At 41.4% G+C, this 16,311-nt stretch overlaps 2 protein-coding genes across 3 annotated transcripts in view; both read left to right on the top strand.

The window, feature by feature from the left end:
* LOC128882621 (furin-like protease 2) overlaps positions 1–9,501 on the top strand; it is a 292,612-nt gene extending 283,111 nt beyond the window's left edge. The window contains exons 8-18 of one of the 2 annotated variants that reach the window (XM_054134285.1): positions 36–701; positions 1,506–1,722; positions 2,908–2,987; positions 3,102–3,373; positions 4,033–4,220; positions 4,443–4,691; positions 5,311–5,779; positions 6,274–6,473; positions 6,765–7,046; positions 7,138–7,358; positions 7,434–9,501. In XM_054134285.1, the coding sequence (XP_053990260.1) occupies positions 36–701; positions 1,506–1,722; positions 2,908–2,987; positions 3,102–3,373; positions 4,033–4,220; positions 4,443–4,691; positions 5,311–5,779; positions 6,274–6,473; positions 6,765–7,046; positions 7,138–7,358; positions 7,434–7,541 (2,952 nt within the window). In that variant the 3' untranslated portion in view covers positions 7,542–9,501. Of the gene's footprint in view, positions 1–35; positions 702–1,505; positions 1,723–2,907; positions 3,374–4,032; positions 4,221–4,442; positions 4,692–5,310; positions 5,780–6,273; positions 6,474–6,764; positions 7,047–7,137; positions 7,359–7,433 lie in introns of both variants that reach the window. The other variant, XM_054134276.1, reaches the window with a different exon arrangement.
* Positions 9,502–13,384: 3,883 nt separating this feature from the next.
* LOC128879106 (arginine--tRNA ligase, cytoplasmic) lies at positions 13,385–16,271 on the top strand. Its single transcript, XM_054127960.1, has 7 exons — positions 13,385–13,692; positions 13,803–13,958; positions 14,034–14,259; positions 14,333–14,757; positions 14,828–14,969; positions 15,047–15,306; positions 15,390–16,271. The coding sequence occupies exons 1-7, from the start codon at positions 13,645–13,647 to the stop codon at positions 16,155–16,157; spliced, it is 2,025 nt and encodes a 674-aa protein (XP_053983935.1). The 5' UTR covers positions 13,385–13,644; the 3' UTR covers positions 16,158–16,271.
* The last annotated feature ends 40 nt before the right edge of the window (positions 16,272–16,311 follow it).

Raw genomic sequence — 16,311 nt, forward strand, 5'->3', positions numbered from 1 at the left:
TAAGCGCTAACGATGTTTGAAATGAATGTCGGAAGGGGCGCAAGGGCAAGGGCTCGATCTTCGTGTGGGCGTCAGGGAACGGCGGTCGTCACACGGACTCTTGCAACTGCGACGGCTACACGAACAGTATCTTCACTTTGTCCATATCGAGCGCCACGCAGGGCGGCTACAAGCCCTGGTACCTCGAGGAATGCAGCTCTACTCTCGCCTCGACTTACTCCTCGGGGACTCCAGGCAACGACAAGAGCGTCGCAACGGTAGATATGGACGCCAAGCTGCGACCAGATCATATTTGCACCGTCGAGCACACCGGAACATCGGCCTCGGCCCCGTTGGCAGCGGGAATCGCCGCCCTAGCACTCGAGGCGAATCCCAGCCTCACGTGGAGGGACATGCAGTACCTGGTGGTCCTCACCTCGAGATCCGGCCCTCTCGAGAAGGAGCCTGGCTGGATCCTCAACGGAGTCAAGAGAAAGGTCTCCCACAAATTCGGTTACGGGCTGATGGACGCCGGGGCTATGGTCAGCTTGGCCGAACAGTGGACCAACGTGCCACCCCAGCACATCTGCAAGTCCGACGAGATCAACGAGGAGAGACGCATCGATCCCACCTACGGTTACACGCTCAGCGTCTACATGGACGTCACCGGTTGCGCTGGATCCTTGAACGAGGTTCGCTTCCTCGAACACGTGCAATGCAAGGTAAGAAGACAGAGACTGGGGACATCGATACCATCGATCAAGCTTTCCCTTCGCGTCTCCCAACCTATCCGCCCTATCGAATTAATAGGATATGCCTAACTAAGACAATTCAAACACGCATATCTTTGAGAATTTTTTCAAGAGATACTTTTGAGTTTTGTTTTGTGTAATTCTTAGGAGACTCTTAGCGGTAACCACTATCGTTTGGTACTGAATTAACGTCTTTTCTGTTTCCATCGATAACCAACGTTCGTCCAACGTTTTCGATCCCGTAAATTACCACAATGGGATGTTATCTTTACACCAATGCTCGTGATTTATTCTGGAAAAGTACTCCATCGTATATTACGTCCTAAATACCCTTCTCGGTTGGCGAAATATATTTTTAACGCTCCGATCTTTTAAATTCTCGTATTCCGCGCGAACATTTGCGAGTTCTGCCCACGGGAAAAATAAATTCACGGCGGCATTAAAATGCAAATTTTTCCAAGCACTATTTTATGAATCGTAAGTACAAAATATATTTTTACATAAAGCGAAAATAAATTCTATTATAAACGTTCCCGTTTGCCTGGCGTATCCCTTTCCCGCTAGACATTTCGCGCGATAATTTCTTCATAACTGTGCTTCCACGAGTATAAAATTCATTATGGATCCGGCGAAGGAATATTAAAAGGGAATAAGCGTGAGTCCACAAAGGGTGAAATGGATAATGTTCTCGCGCCGTCGACAAGGTGTTGACGAACTCTTCTCTCGAGGAATGACGAACATTTTTTAAGACGACGTCAAACATTTCTCAAACAGGTTTCGTTGAGGTTCTTCCCGCGAGGAAATTTGAGATTGCTGTTGACCTCGCCGATGGGCACCACGTCAACTTTGCTGTTCGAGAGGCCGCGGGATGTTCTCAGCTCTAACTTCGACGACTGGCCCTTCCTCAGCGTGCACTTCTGGGGTGAAAAGGCGGACGGTCGATGGACTCTGCAGATCATTAACGCCGGGAATCGGCACGTTAACTCACCAGGCAAGTCTCGAAACCCTGTTTTCTCGTGGAAAGGCTTTGGTGTTGATCTAACTATCCGAACTAATCGTCGTGTAGCGAAAGGATCACTTTGAAGTCTAACTCTCCAAAAATCCTGTGTAAAAATCAATTTTTGATAGTGTACTCGTTCTAAAGTGTTTCGAGCGAGCGTAATCCTGTAATGAGTGACGAAAACCGCGTTCGGCGGTTAGGACTTTCAAGGATATCGCTTTGCATAACACTTGAGTGTAACTCGAGTGCGCCTCGCTATATTCCCTCTACCAAGTGTACTCGTAGTGGCTGGAACAAATACAGCGAGGTACTCGAGACACACTCGAGTGGTCTGTTAAGCGATACCCTTGCTGGCTATAACAACCGACCAAATTGAGTTTTTAACTACTAAAAAATGTCTGTTGGGCATACGAATTAATTTAAGGGATCTAGATACTAAGCAGTTTTAATTGAAATTATTCTCTAACTATAAAATGAGACCTGACGATGCAACGGGAATAAACCCTGAGCAGCCTCGATCCGTCGATTGAGTTTAATTCAATTAACGTCACGCATGCTTATTAAAACTCATAATTATGCGAATCACTCCGCGCTCTAACGATCGAAATAACACTTTGTCGATGTATGGGCTTCCAGAGTTTCATAGAACGGTAAAATTTAGTATACTCACACTAAAACTGTAACAACCAATACCATAAATGTAATTACCAATGTTACGTTAATTAGGTTGGAGGGCTTTCAGATACGTACAGTCACGTACGAAACGTTGTTTTCTTTAATTTGATGTTTATTTTTTCAGGAATCGGGTGTAATTTGCGTTCGCATCGTCGCGCAACTATGTCCGAGGATAAAAGTGACAAATAAGTAGATGAAACATATTTTTCTAATACAAGAAAAATAAAGATGCACGAAACGTTATTTATTCCGTTATACAGTCTAGGAGTTTACAGTTTTTAATATAAATTTCCCCAAAGGAATCCGTTAAATACAACCACGAAACTCGCTTGAAAATATTGAAAAGAATTCGATCGACTCGATTTAGATATACCTCGGGACGCTGCTATGTTTGTCCATTTAGTCGACAAAGTGTTATGAGAAAAGACGATATAAATCGTGTACGAGCGAACGCTGAGGGACCATCTTGTTCATTCTTGTTTCTGGCGTCTGTTGTTACAGGAATCCTAAAGAAGTGGCAGCTAATCTTTTACGGCACCGCGTCGAATCCCATCAGGATACGAACACGTCAATATAACCCGGTACAAGCGCATTCTTCGTACTCCTCAGTGCAATACCCATTCACAGTAGACGATGAACCACTATCACTGGGCCATCGCGGCGACGTCGACTTCTTTCCTTCGTCTACCTTTCAGGGCTACCAGGGCCCGTACGTCGGCGCCGGTTCCAACGTCCAGGCGTCCGTGGCAACCTTGGACGGTTCCTCCGCACCCATCCTGACTAATCGACTACCTGGGGACACGTCGTCCGCTTTCGATTCACCCCCATCCTCGTCTCAAGTCGGAGACGACTCCCTGGACACTACCAGAAAAGTTCTGCACGACTGTGATCCCCAGTGCGATGCTCAGGGGTGCTACGGAAACGGACCCACGCAATGTATCAACTGTAAAAATTACCGACTCGACAAGTAAGCGATTATCTGCACTAATATTATAGAGAGGTAAAATAGCGTACAGGTTTGTTAGCGAAGAATAAATTCTCGCCCTCTGGAAAACCCATGGCAGTCTCATGTAGCTACCAAAGAAGAGGGTGATGGTTAAACAATAATCCCTCGAAATGTTTATCATTCTTTCAGATTTTACTTTCGATGGAATACGTGTGTAGCCTGTTCATTGGTTGCAATTTATTTAAAAACTTCCGCTTGAAATTTCACGTTTTTGGTTCATTGAATCCTTTCGACATTATTAAAAGTGTAAATATTTAACCACTCGCAAGGAAATAAACTGCGTGGCCATTTTATGCTCGCGAGAACTGAAACTTTCGCTCCAGTGAAAGACGAAGTTATTCGTTGTATTTTCATTTTTCCATCCGCGAAATTGGTTGCTGCATAAGTGATTAACTCCCAGTATTCGTGCCGTACATCATTTTCCCATATTTCCAAGCGTTGGAGTACATATATAACAAATACACATATCAACGAAGCGATGTACGTATCGCGTTTTAACGCATGGCTCGGTGTATTTATCTCCCGCTAATTCACTGAAATGCACCTTTGGTAGAAAAATTCCATCGAACGATACAGTAGCAATCGGAGATGAATTATCGCTTACGAGATCGCAATTGCAGTACGTGCGTGAGTCGGTGTCCGCCGAGGAGCTTCCCCAATCAGGGTGGAGTCTGCTGGCCCTGCCACGAGTCCTGCGAAATTTGCGCTGGGGCTGGCCAGGACTCTTGTCTCTCCTGCGCACCCGCTCATCTTCGAGTCACCGATCTGGCAGTGTGTCTCCAGCAGTGTCCTGAAGGATATTACGAGAGTAAGTCCAAGGGCTCAAAGTAAACGTCAAAGAGGACTCTTAGAACCAGAATAACTACTTCAGAAATAAAATTATACGAATCGAATTTTGTTTGCGTGCTCTTTAAAAGGAATTTAGTTCACCGTGGAAAACCTATTTTCAAATATTTCTTAACTAACTCTTTCCTAACTTCTTAATTCGACGATCGACTGTTCGAAGGTTAGACGAAGATATTATTTTCAGACACGGAGAACAGCACGTGCGTACCTTGCGAGGCGAATTGCGCCAGTTGCCAGGATAGGCCGGATAAATGCACCAGTTGCGAGCATCACTTGGTCATGTACGAGAACAAGTGTTACGCGTCGTGCCCTGTCTACACCTACGAAACGCAAGATTACAGCTGCGCGGCGTGTCATTCCACGTGTGAAACTTGCAACGGTACCGCCGAAAACCAATGCATCGCCTGTCGGCCCGGATTGTTTTCACTGAACGGTACGTACTCGTCCAGGCAGCGATCCTTTAAAAGAATAGACTGACACGACACGTGCAGCTGATCGCCTTGTCGCGCGCGGAGACAGCGACAGTTGCTGGATCAAACGTTCGTCATGGAATCGTTACGCCTTCCTTTATCTCTATTTCGGGGTGTACGTTTTGCACTTCGACAGGTGCGCGCTTTCGATCCTCGGCCAAATATTTAAAACATTCAAATTCAACTGAATTGATAACCCGGGAATCGAAACAATTCCAAACACGAACTTTTAGCATGTGCTTAACCGCGTAGCGCTCTAACACAAGTGCAAATATATTGAATATTTTCGCTCATCAGAATTACGCTGGATAGTTGAAAGTATAACCGATATTAGAATTATACCAACATTTTCAATTAAATCTAAAAGAAAGAAAACTGTTATTAGTGGTTCCCTGGTTCAACCTCGAAAGGAGACTCCCCTCGGTCACGATTCATGACTCCAGAAACATTATCGTCTTCCGAATCACATTTTATATTAACCCTTTCGACCCTAGTGGGACATATATGTCTCACGTGTAGAAGTCTCTTGTAAAAGTCTGGCTGAAAGAGTAATACAGGCAATACATGCTTTATCATCCATAGGAACATGTCGAGCATCTTGTCCAGCTGGATACAGCGCGGACAAGAAGCGACGAGAGTGCATGCCGTGTCCTCCAGGATGTGCAACCTGTGCGACGTCGACTTGCACGAGCTGCATCACGGAGTGGAGCCTGAACGAAGAAGGATTATGCGCTCCCGAGCACCGCGATCAGTGCGAGACTTCCGAATACTACGATAACGGGAACTGCAAACCGTGTCATACATCGTGCAGGACCTGCGCGGGTCCTTCGGAGAATTACTGTATCTCCTGTCAGAACTCCTTGCTACTCCAAGGAATGCGTTGCGTCTATCAATGCGACGACGGCTATTATTCCATGGCGCAACCATCCAGACCTGTTTGCGTTCCTTGTTTACATACCTGCAAAACTTGTGTGTCCCGATTGAACTGCACCGCCTGTCAGGATGGATTGCAGCTGCAAAGCGGAGAGTGCAGGTCGTCTTGCGCCCAAGGGTGAGTCCGTATATAGATAAATAAAGGAAATAAAACTCGGCATGCTTTATAGGTGCTCTTCGAAACCATCGCGTGTCGTATATTCGCTTGTTTTATCTCTAGGTTTTGAAAGAAATTTATTTCGAAAGAAATCTTCGAAATCAAGGGTCGACGAGCTTATTATTTTTTTTTTTTTTAAGTGAAGCGTTTGTAGTGGAAAATCTGATGATAATCGTACCGCATGAGCCAGTGTTCTTAGAAACAGGCTAAGGACGCTGCGGCTTAATCTAGATCACGGTGACTAATTAATTACGCGACCATAAAGTACAACCCAATAGCGAGCGGCCGCAGTCGCTCTTATCCGTGACTTATACTACTAGCAGCCTGACGCTTATCCGTGCATGCAACGTGTCCCATTTTAATCAGCCCCACGCGACCGCTACGTGTCGCTTAATATCCTTTGTTTTACTACATCGACATGTATTTATAATCGCGGAGAAAAATATTTTGTACAGGTATTATAGCGATAGAGGTCAATGCGCCAAATGTTACTTATCGTGTAACACGTGCTCCGGACCTAGAAGAGATCAATGCGTAACGTGTCCTCGTGGGTGGCAACTGGCAGCGGGAGAGTGCCACCCGGAATGTCCCGAAGGATTCTTCAAATCCAACTTCGGCTGTCAGAAGTGTCACCACTACTGTCGCACGTGCAAAGGTAACGCGGATGATACGTTAACCCTTTCGGCGCTACTGACGTTTATAAATCCTCCACTCCTAGATAAACTGGGAGTAATTTACGTGCATTTATTCCGAAAAATATACGCTGTGGACAATTTTGTGTAAAATTCAAAAGAAATTATATGTCCCAAACGATCCAGCAATATTTTTTTTATAATAATACAAATTAAGAAATACCCATTTACACGATTCCTACGGGTCTTAGCATTGAAAAGGGCCAAATGAAAAGCAACAGTGTTCTAACGCGTACAGTTTGAACGCTTCACAGGAGAAGGTCCATTGGAATGTACATCCTGTCCCCCGCACTCCATGCTAGAAGGTGGCTTGTGCATGGAGTGTCTCGGTGCGCAGTACTACGACTCTTTAACGCAGCTTTGCAAGAATTGTCACACCGATTGTCGAAGATGTACTGGACCTGGGAAATTCAGTTGCGCAGCCTGTTCGCCCCCGTTGCACTTGGATAAGTTGAACAACCAGTGCGTGCCTTGTTGCACGGGCAACGAGAAGGGTCCACAGGCTGAAGAGTGCTGTCTATGCGATCCAGAGAGTGGTAAGAGCTCGTTACTTCTTGTTACGACGTTTTCGTTCTTTTCAATATTTATCAAATTATTAACATTCCGGTTTCTTTTGTATAATCGTAGGCGGCTGCAGGAACAGCTCGCCAGCTGGTAAAAGAAGAGTACCGGGAACAGAGTTTGCCTCGGCAGACTCGGCCATTTCAGAAGTGTACGCGAATTACGAAGGAACAACGACTGATAAGAGTGATTCAGCGTCTCTGGCCATAACTGCGACTATAACCATAGCTGTCGCCATTTGTTTGGTATCGGTAGCTCTGTTTGCTACCATATTCATCGCGCTTCAGGTACGTGGAAAATTTACAGTACCTTATCCTGGGCTCCTATATCGATGAAACAATGTTTTATGTTTGTCTTTGCAGGCTATGTCGGGAAGAAGGGAAGCTAACAAGGGTTACACGCAGCTGGCCATGAGGGTGGATCCTCCGGATGACGTTGACGCCGACGACACAACGGAACTGATGACCTAGACCCTTTTAACGTTTTCTAACTAATGACAGGACCTCTCATCAAAAGTGTTTGATGAAGGTCGACCAGTCTCGATCACGATAGATCGTGTGTTTGCGTGGCATTAGAAACGCGGCGATTAGAGTCGGGAACAGCCGCGCTCCGTTAAGATCCGATGTGGTCCGAGGCGAAGAAACGGAAACACACACGATAAAAACACAAAAATGAACAAAAAAAAAACAGAAAAAAATAGAGAGAACGGAATATAAGTATAGATCGAAGGGAAGAGGAGGAATTTGGAGGAAACGAAAGAGTGGTGACGAGAGATAACGGATAGGGATTAAACGGAACGGGGACAAAGGAACAAGAAAAATTCGTTCAAAACGTGATAGTAAAGACACTTTTTTTGGCGCACTGTACGGAGAGAAGTGTGACTGTTGTTCACTTTATTTGATAGTGCGGTTTGCGTGCGCGGTCGTGTGAATGGCGGTGAACGAGGTGTTTAGGTATACTTTTTTTAACGGTTAGGCGCGTCGCTGATTCTTTCGAGTGCACATACACTAGTGTGTAATGCCGAGTAACTTTAAATGGAAGTACGGTTAATAGACAAACAAGAAAAAAAAAAGGGTGACGGACATTATAAAGTGCCTGATTTACAACGCCCTTTGACAACGTTCTTTCCTCTGCTCCCTTTATTGGCCTCCGTCGTGAACGGTGGGTCGAATGTTCACCTGTGCCGTAAACGATGTGTATTATATTACCATTGGGAACGATTCGTTCAATCATTCCCAATTAGACATTGAGATCGACTAGATGAATCCAATTCGCGTAACGAGCACCTGCAGGTGACTCGATTCAGTAGACACCTTGCGTTGGAAACAGTTCCTGTACGGATTGTTTTGTATTAATCCTAATTACCACCTGTCGCGAACGATTCGTTGAACCTTCGCTCGTGCCCCAAACAATGCGTATCGTGGTCATTGGAGAGTATTCCTTAGATCATTCCCAATTAGACTTTGAGATCGACTAGAAATTTTATCGAGGAATCCAGTTCGCGTAACGAGCACCTGCAGGTGATCCAAGGATCCAAGGAAACAATGCTGATAATGCGGAGGCTTGGTAACGTACGATGAAGAACAAACGTAGCCTCTGTGTGTTGGTTTGCATTATGGACCAGTTGAATGTAACGACAAGTGCGCATTATAACGTGTCATTGTACGCTGGCAACACGATTGCGGTGATTATAAATTAATAACGACAACGGGCGGAAAGGAGCAGACGGAATAGGTTGATAGAATGTTCAACGGCGAAAGAGAGAATGAAAGCGATAGAAATAGAAGCGAACAAAGAATTGTTTGTTCCCGCGAGAAGGTTTGTACAGCTTCGTTCTCGTGCAACGAACCGACATCCCCCCTCACCCCGAGAGATGAGAAACCACACTGATTTTCTTGATGATCCAGCGCGTGTATCAGCCATTCCGTCATTTTTCAACCAATCGACAGCCAACTGCATTTTTCTAACTGTTTGTTGTTATTGCTGCATTGTCTATATATTTTGTTTTGTTTAGCACCCTAGGTATTTACCGCGTTGATCCTGCTTCGTTCGTATTAATTTGTTGTAGACTAAAATGAAATGGAAAAAAATGAAAACCAACGACCACGTTGATGTTAAATAACAATTGGATTTTAAACATATAACGAAGGAAACATACGTCGCGAAGAAGCCACGAAACAGTCCTCGGTAAATCGGTACCTTTAAGAGCTACTGTCCGCGCCTACCGTGTGAATATTGAATTTCTCCTCGTGATTTGATATAAAGCTATTATTGTACTTTTATGATGAACGCGATTATAAATATATACATATACATATACATATATATATATATATCTATATACACACACTCAGGCGTTTAAATATATTCTGAGTTCGTGTTCCCATTGAAATATTATTATTAAATTCTCTAACATTTCTGTTCCCATAATTAGTTTCTCTGAACAATTATTTATTCGCAGAACAGCACCGTTACCCGATGATCATCGTTTCAAGGTAAGTGCATACCCTAGTTTTACTTGCAAGATCGAGACAACCCTCCTCGATAGTATGGTTAACGTTTGTTGCAATTATGAATCTCGGCATGTTTATAATTAGACGATTCTCAGCACCGTAAATATAGTAACAGGAAGCAACCAGAAACTTCCCGAGTACACTTCCCCTCTATCTGAATACTCTTCGTTAATTAATACTGCTGAAATCTTGAGAGAACCGTCTCGAGGGGTGTCACACTAGCTGAATGGAACGCTTCTCGATCATTTAGTTTTTATTTGGTAAAAGTAAAAGAAATCGAATTAAACGATCGATACGAATATTGGGTTGCGAATATAAAATTTAAATCGATATATAGTCTCATATTCGTTCGACGGAATTGAAGTACGATAAAGGTCGTGATTTATCGAATCTTACCAAAGGGAAGACGTTGGCCTTCTTTACGTTTTTCAATGCATGAAGAAACTGTTGAGACGAGTGAAAAATCGAGGATTATAGTGCTAGCAAAGGTATGATTTATCGAGGTGTGCACCGTCAAGACGTCTTCGTGCATTAATCATTAAGCTACCTTAACAGACGCGGCGAATTTGGTATTCAAGGGGAAATTCTGGTTTAAAACTTTAAAAAATACGACATTCGATTAGTATAAATTTATTTTTAACAGCATTTATACGTCGTACTTAACGAGAACAATATACAAATTTTGTATAATTACATCTGATATTTATAACGAAATGCGATCGACGTGTTTAATCTGGCTGATTATTCTTCACTTGCTGCTATCGGATAGACAACGACTGACAGTGTGGACTGACATGCATATTCAGTGGACAGTGACATGATCGTTCGGGGGGGATAGTGGAATGTCAATTCAAACATCGATCGACGGAAACGTACGCTATCCGAATATCAGAGGGCTGATTACAAAATAATGAAGAACAAACCAGGTAAGTACGTTAAGCGAACGTCAATGAAGCTATTCCAATCGTTCTAGCCAACGGTCCACATCGACAGGGGTCGTGATATCCGGTACGACGATATGTCGATCGAGATAACGTGGATAGCCGATAAATTTAGTAGTGATAATTCCCGTGGTCCTACTTTTATCAGGTCGGATATCGTAGCGTAAGCGGATATCGTAAATTCATGAAGTTATATCAAATTCGCGCATGTGCCGCGGTTTTATCGCGTTATCGTTTTAATTATAACATCTGCCACAGATTGATGGCACAAAAATTTTAACTTTTCTCGAAATCATTGTTTTACATGAAGAGGAAAACACCACTGTGTAGAGCTGAAAAAATTACTAATTCTTGTAACGTTTTTCTTTCGATTAAGGAAAGGGATATGTTATTGAGGATACATTGAACTATATTCATACAAATTTTTATTGAAAAATACTAAAAAATGACATAGTTATTAATTTGTTTGATCCATCACAGTGATGTTTTCTCTTAGGTATGCGTGGTACTGGATGACAAAAGCGAACGACGCTCGTGCAAGAATCGTCGACGATACTTTCGATGCAAAAAGAGACGCAAGCATTTCTTTTCGTTCTAAACTTTTATCCGGCGCTTCCTCCTGATATTCAATTATGCGATATAAAACGTAGAACCGATAAGAGTAGCTCGTGCAAAAGGAGAATCGCACGTTTTATTGGGACGGTATCGGACGGAAACGACTCGAAAGAGTACGGAATTTGCGGCAAGCAAAAACGGTACAGGGAAGGATGTGGATACGATCAAATCGAAAACAACTTTAGGAGATACGAAATAAGCATGGGGCAATAAAAGCTCCAAGCATTGAAGCTCTCGTGCTCGCTGCAGAAGTTAGCGGTAAGAGGTAGCAGAGTATTATTGGCTGCATGTGCGGTAATGCGGCCGTTTAAATTCTTTCGCTGAAGGTACGACTTCCGGAATATTCGTCGAAGACGACGAGTAAACTTAGAAGTCCAGTGTATTCTTTACAATTGCGTTTTAATCGCGTGAATCTCAAGGGAAGCTTTCGAGCCAAACGTAATACGTTTAATACGTAATTAACGATTGCAAAGCGTATATCTTTAAAATATATCTTTGGAAAGTTAGGAAATTATCGATAATATTGCTAGCGAGTATTAATGATGACGTTACCAATTTTTTTTTCTACCAGGTTTCTTCCCAATTCGCTTTGTTCTTATTGTTTATTAACTTTTTGCATATAAATAATGGATCTTGGTACTCGTGGAAGATAGTATAGATCATTAGCAACGTTCAAGAACCGGTGTTGATATGATTTCGATTGAAATTGAACAGTTATAAACGTTTTATTTATTTATTTCGGCGATTAGTAGGGGCAAAATTTGAATTCCGCGCGTGGCGCCATCTAGCGGTTGGATCAGGGAAGCTCCAGTTTTGTAATAGGATAACAGAACGCTAGTGGAGGTCTTTTTTTTTTTTTTTTTTTACGTGAGGAAATGCGTTTACGCACGCCCCCTCATAAGGAGGGGGTAGTGTGGGACTCGCCCCTTGATTTGATATCAAGGGGAATACCCACTAAAACCTCACGATGGCCGGCCACGGCGCATTGGGGAGGGGCACCGGGATCTCTTACGAACGCTACCGGTGCCCCCCCCCCGCGCCTCTCCCCCCCAATGAAGGGAGGAGTGCCATCTCCGGTGGGCAGTGAATACCTCCCCACCTGACCGCGGGTGCCACAGCCCCCGGTCTCGCCTGTCCCTTTTAGTCGCCTCTTACGACAAGCAGGGATTACTGTGGGCGTATTCTGTTCCCCGACCCACAGGGAAAACGCTAGTGGAGGTCTACGCTTGAGATTGTGCGAGAGAGAAAGATATACTGTGCAAGAAGGATAGAAGTAGCCGGCGACGGTATCGCCATCTAGCGGTTGGTTGAGGGAAGCTCCAGTTTTGTAATAGGATAACAGAACGCTAGTGGAGGTCTACGCTTGAAATTGTTCGAGGGAGAAAGACATACCGTGCGAGAAGGATAGAGAGCACCGATGCTGGAAACGGCAGTGCGCATGCGCAGAGTGCACTCAATTGTTTATCGATTTTTTTATCGATTATTTACAAATAGTTCATGAACTTTTGCATACTCAAATTAAAGCTTAGGCTTCTAGGAATCTTCTCTTATAAGTGGATCGAATCGTTATGCACTATTTAAATAGTTGTAAACAATCTAAGACAACCGTAGTTCCAAAGTAGTTCTGACTACGCCACCAGTCGTTGCAATTATCGTTAATTAATCAATATTAGATACATAATTCATGCAGTTTGGCACTCGTGGAAAGTAGTTTGGATCCTTGGCAACATTTAAGGACCGTTTTCGATAGGATTTTAATTGTTATTAACGAGTTGTCAACGAATTTCGTGTCAAGGACACGTTCCACCTGTCGCCAATACTCGACGTACTCGCGCACCGTTTCCAAAAATTGTTCCTAATTATTTCAATTCAATGAAAATCCTATCGAAAACGGTCCTCGCGTAGTCAGAACTACTTTGGAACTACGGTTGTCTTAGATTGTTTACAACTATTTAAATAGTGCATAACGATTCGATCCACTTATAAGAGAAGATTCCTAGAAGCCTAAGCTTTAATTTGAGTATGCAAAAGTTCATGAATTATTTGTAAATAATCGATAAAAAAATCGATGAACAATTGAGTGCACTCTGCGCATGCGCACTGCCGTTTCCAGCATCGGTGCTCTCTACTTCTCGCACGGTGTATCTTTCTCTCTCGCACAATCTCAAGCGTAGACCTCCACTAGCGTTCTGTTATCCTATTACAAAACTGGAGCTTCCCTGATCCAACCACTAGATGGCGCCGCCGGCGCGGAATTAATATTTTGCCCATACTAATCGCTGAAAAACGTTTATAACTGTTTAATTTCAATCGAAATCATATCAACACCGGTTCTTGAATGTTACTGATGATTTATACTGTATTGCGAGTACCAAGGTCTACTATTTATATGCAAAAAGTAACATACACAAGTGTTAAAGAAGGTAGCTACTAATATTTCGCCCTTGCCATCTTGAACTCAAATAACAGGTCGGCGTATATCGGTCTATTTAAATTTCCGCAAAATGTCTGCAGAAAATTTGGAAATGTTTCACAAAAGAGCAGCTGCAGCGGTGAGTTATGATATTGGTTTATAGTTACTGCATAAATATTCATCCGCAAAAATGTAATCTTTTACCGAGGAACATTTCTAGGTTATAGTAATCGCATGTACACATTGCAGGAAGAAGAGATAGCTTTTTTAAAGCAAGAAATCGAATTTCTACGAGAAAATATTATATCTAATAATTCCAAATTGAACTCTGCAGCTAAAGATGAATACACGAAATTAGAGCAGGAAAATATCAAATTAAAGCATAGAGTAGCTATACTCAAAAGGGTATGTTTATAACTATTAAATGAATATAGAAAATGTATTATATCTATTACTTTTATTTGTACTTCTGTTAAACAGACTATTGAGACTGATAGAGCAAAAATGCAAAGTGGAACAAAAGCTGCACCAACATGTGCAAAGAGTATATATGCTGCTTTATCTGAATTATTTGCAGATGCTATTTCTACTGCTTATCCAGATGTTCCTAATCCTCCAGTAATTTTAGCATACAGCAATAATGAAAAATTTGGGGATTATCAATGTAACAGTGCTATGCCACTTACTAAATTACTTGGTAACAGTGGTAAGATATTAATATAAATAAGAATTCATACCAATGTATTATCAATATCAATGAAAGCATTTTATGTATACAGGTATTAAAACATCTCCACGCGATGTTGCACTTAACATAATGTCAAAAGTAAAAGATTGCAATTTAATCTCTCAAATGAATGTTGCTGGTGCCGGTTATATAAATATATTTATAAAACGAGAATTTGTACAAACAATGTTAGGTAATTTAGTAAAAGCAGGAAAAGCGTTTCCACCATACGTAAAAAAACAAAAAGTTGTTGTAGATTTTTCTAGTCCTAACATTGCTAAAGAAATGCATGTTGGACATCTAAGATCCACTATAATTGGTGAAAGTATTTCAAGACTCTTAGAATTCTTAGGACACGATGTGCTTAGAATAAATCATGTTGGTGATTGGGGCACCCAATTTGGAATGTTAATAGCTCACCTTCAGGATAGATTCCCAGACTATTTGACTGTGTGTCCACCTATTACAGACCTTCAGGTAATTTTATACAATACAATTATATAATTCATTAAAAATTGCTACCAATTATATATTCTGAAAATTTTAGAGTTTTTATAAAGAATCAAAGGAAAGATTTGATAAAGATGAAGAATTTAAGAAACGTGCATATAACTGTGTTGTCAAGTTACAAGCATTTGACCCTGACATGACAAAAGCATGGCAACTGATTTGTGATGTTTCTAGAAAAGGTGAAGTTAACTACACTATTTAAATTAAAAATAAAATAAAACATTATTTTAATTTTTCTTGTTTACTTTAAATACAGAGTTCCAAAAGTTGTACGATCGATTGGACATTAAATTAATAGAAAGAGGTGAATCTTTTTACCAGAAACGTATGGAAGCAATAGTTAAAGAATTAGACGAAAAGGGATTATTAGAGGAAGACGAAGGACGAAAAGTAATGTGGGGCAAACGTGACAACGAAATACCTTTAACTATCGTAAAATCTGACGGTGGTTTTACATACGATACTTCAGACATGGCAGCCATTAAACAACGAATAGAAGAAGAGAAAGCTGATCGAGTAATTCATATTAATTTTATGAGTCAATATTATATTTTGTGAAATCATTTCTATTATTTTATAATTTATTATAATTTTTACAGGTAATATATGTAACAGATGCTGGCCAAGCTATGCACTTTCAAGTATTAAAAAACTGTGCAGAACGAGCGGGAATTGTAAAAAGTCATCATCGAATAGACCACGTCGGATTTGGTGTAGTTCTTGGTCAAGATAAAAAGAAATTTAAGACCCGATCCGGTGATACAGTAAAATTAAGTGATTTATTAGATGAAGGTTTGAAAAGGACACTTCAAAAATTGAAAGAAAAGGAACGTGACAAAGTTCTCACGGCAGAGGAATTAAAAATAGCTCAAGAATCTATTGCTTATGGATGTATAAAGTACGCGGATTTATCGCATAACAGAAATCACGAATATGTATTTTCTTTCGATAAAATGCTCGAGGATAAAGGGAATACAGCAGTATATTTGCTGTATGCTCTAACCAGAATATGTTCTATCGCGAGATTAGCTAACCTTTCGCGCGAGAAATTACAAGAACATGCACAAACTACTCCCATTTCATTGAAGCATGAGAAGGAGTGGAAATTAGCTAAAGTATTAATCAAATTCCATGATATATTAATTAAAATTACGGAAGATTTGTACTTACATACATTATGCGAGTATTGTTACGAAATCTCATGCGCGTTCGCAGAGTTCTACGATAATTGTTATTGTATTGAAAAAGACAAAGAGGGAAAATTAATAAATGTACATATGGGGCGTATGTTATTAATAGAAGCTACTGCAATTATCATGGAAACATGTTTTTCAATATTAGGTCTAAAACCAGTTACACGTATGTGAATATATTCATACAAACATATAATGTAAAATTATAAGAAAAAAACATTCTTCAAGAATTGCAAAATAAAAATATACTGCTTTCATTTCACTGTAAAATGTTTATTAAAAAATATTGCATTATATCATGAATTTTCTACGTAAATTTCATCATCCT

The sequence above is a fragment of the Hylaeus volcanicus genome, chromosome 1 (assembly GCF_026283585.1).
Source record: "Hylaeus volcanicus isolate JK05 chromosome 1, UHH_iyHylVolc1.0_haploid, whole genome shotgun sequence".
NCBI lineage: Eukaryota > Metazoa > Arthropoda > Insecta > Hymenoptera > Colletidae > Hylaeus > Hylaeus volcanicus.

Bases quoted from the DNA above. Each gene is read 5' to 3' on its own strand.
- LOC128879106 (XM_054127960.1), top strand. From the start codon at position 13,645: ATGTCTGCAGAAAATTTGGAAATGTTTCACAAAAGAGCAGCTGCAGCG. The intron at 13,959-14,033 runs GTATGTTTATAA...TCTGTTAAACAG, and splicing joins GAGTAGCTATACTCAAAAGG to ACTATTGAGACTGATAGAGC. The intron at 14,970-15,046 runs GTGAAGTTAACT...CTTTAAATACAG, and splicing joins TTGTGATGTTTCTAGAAAAG to AGTTCCAAAAGTTGTACGAT.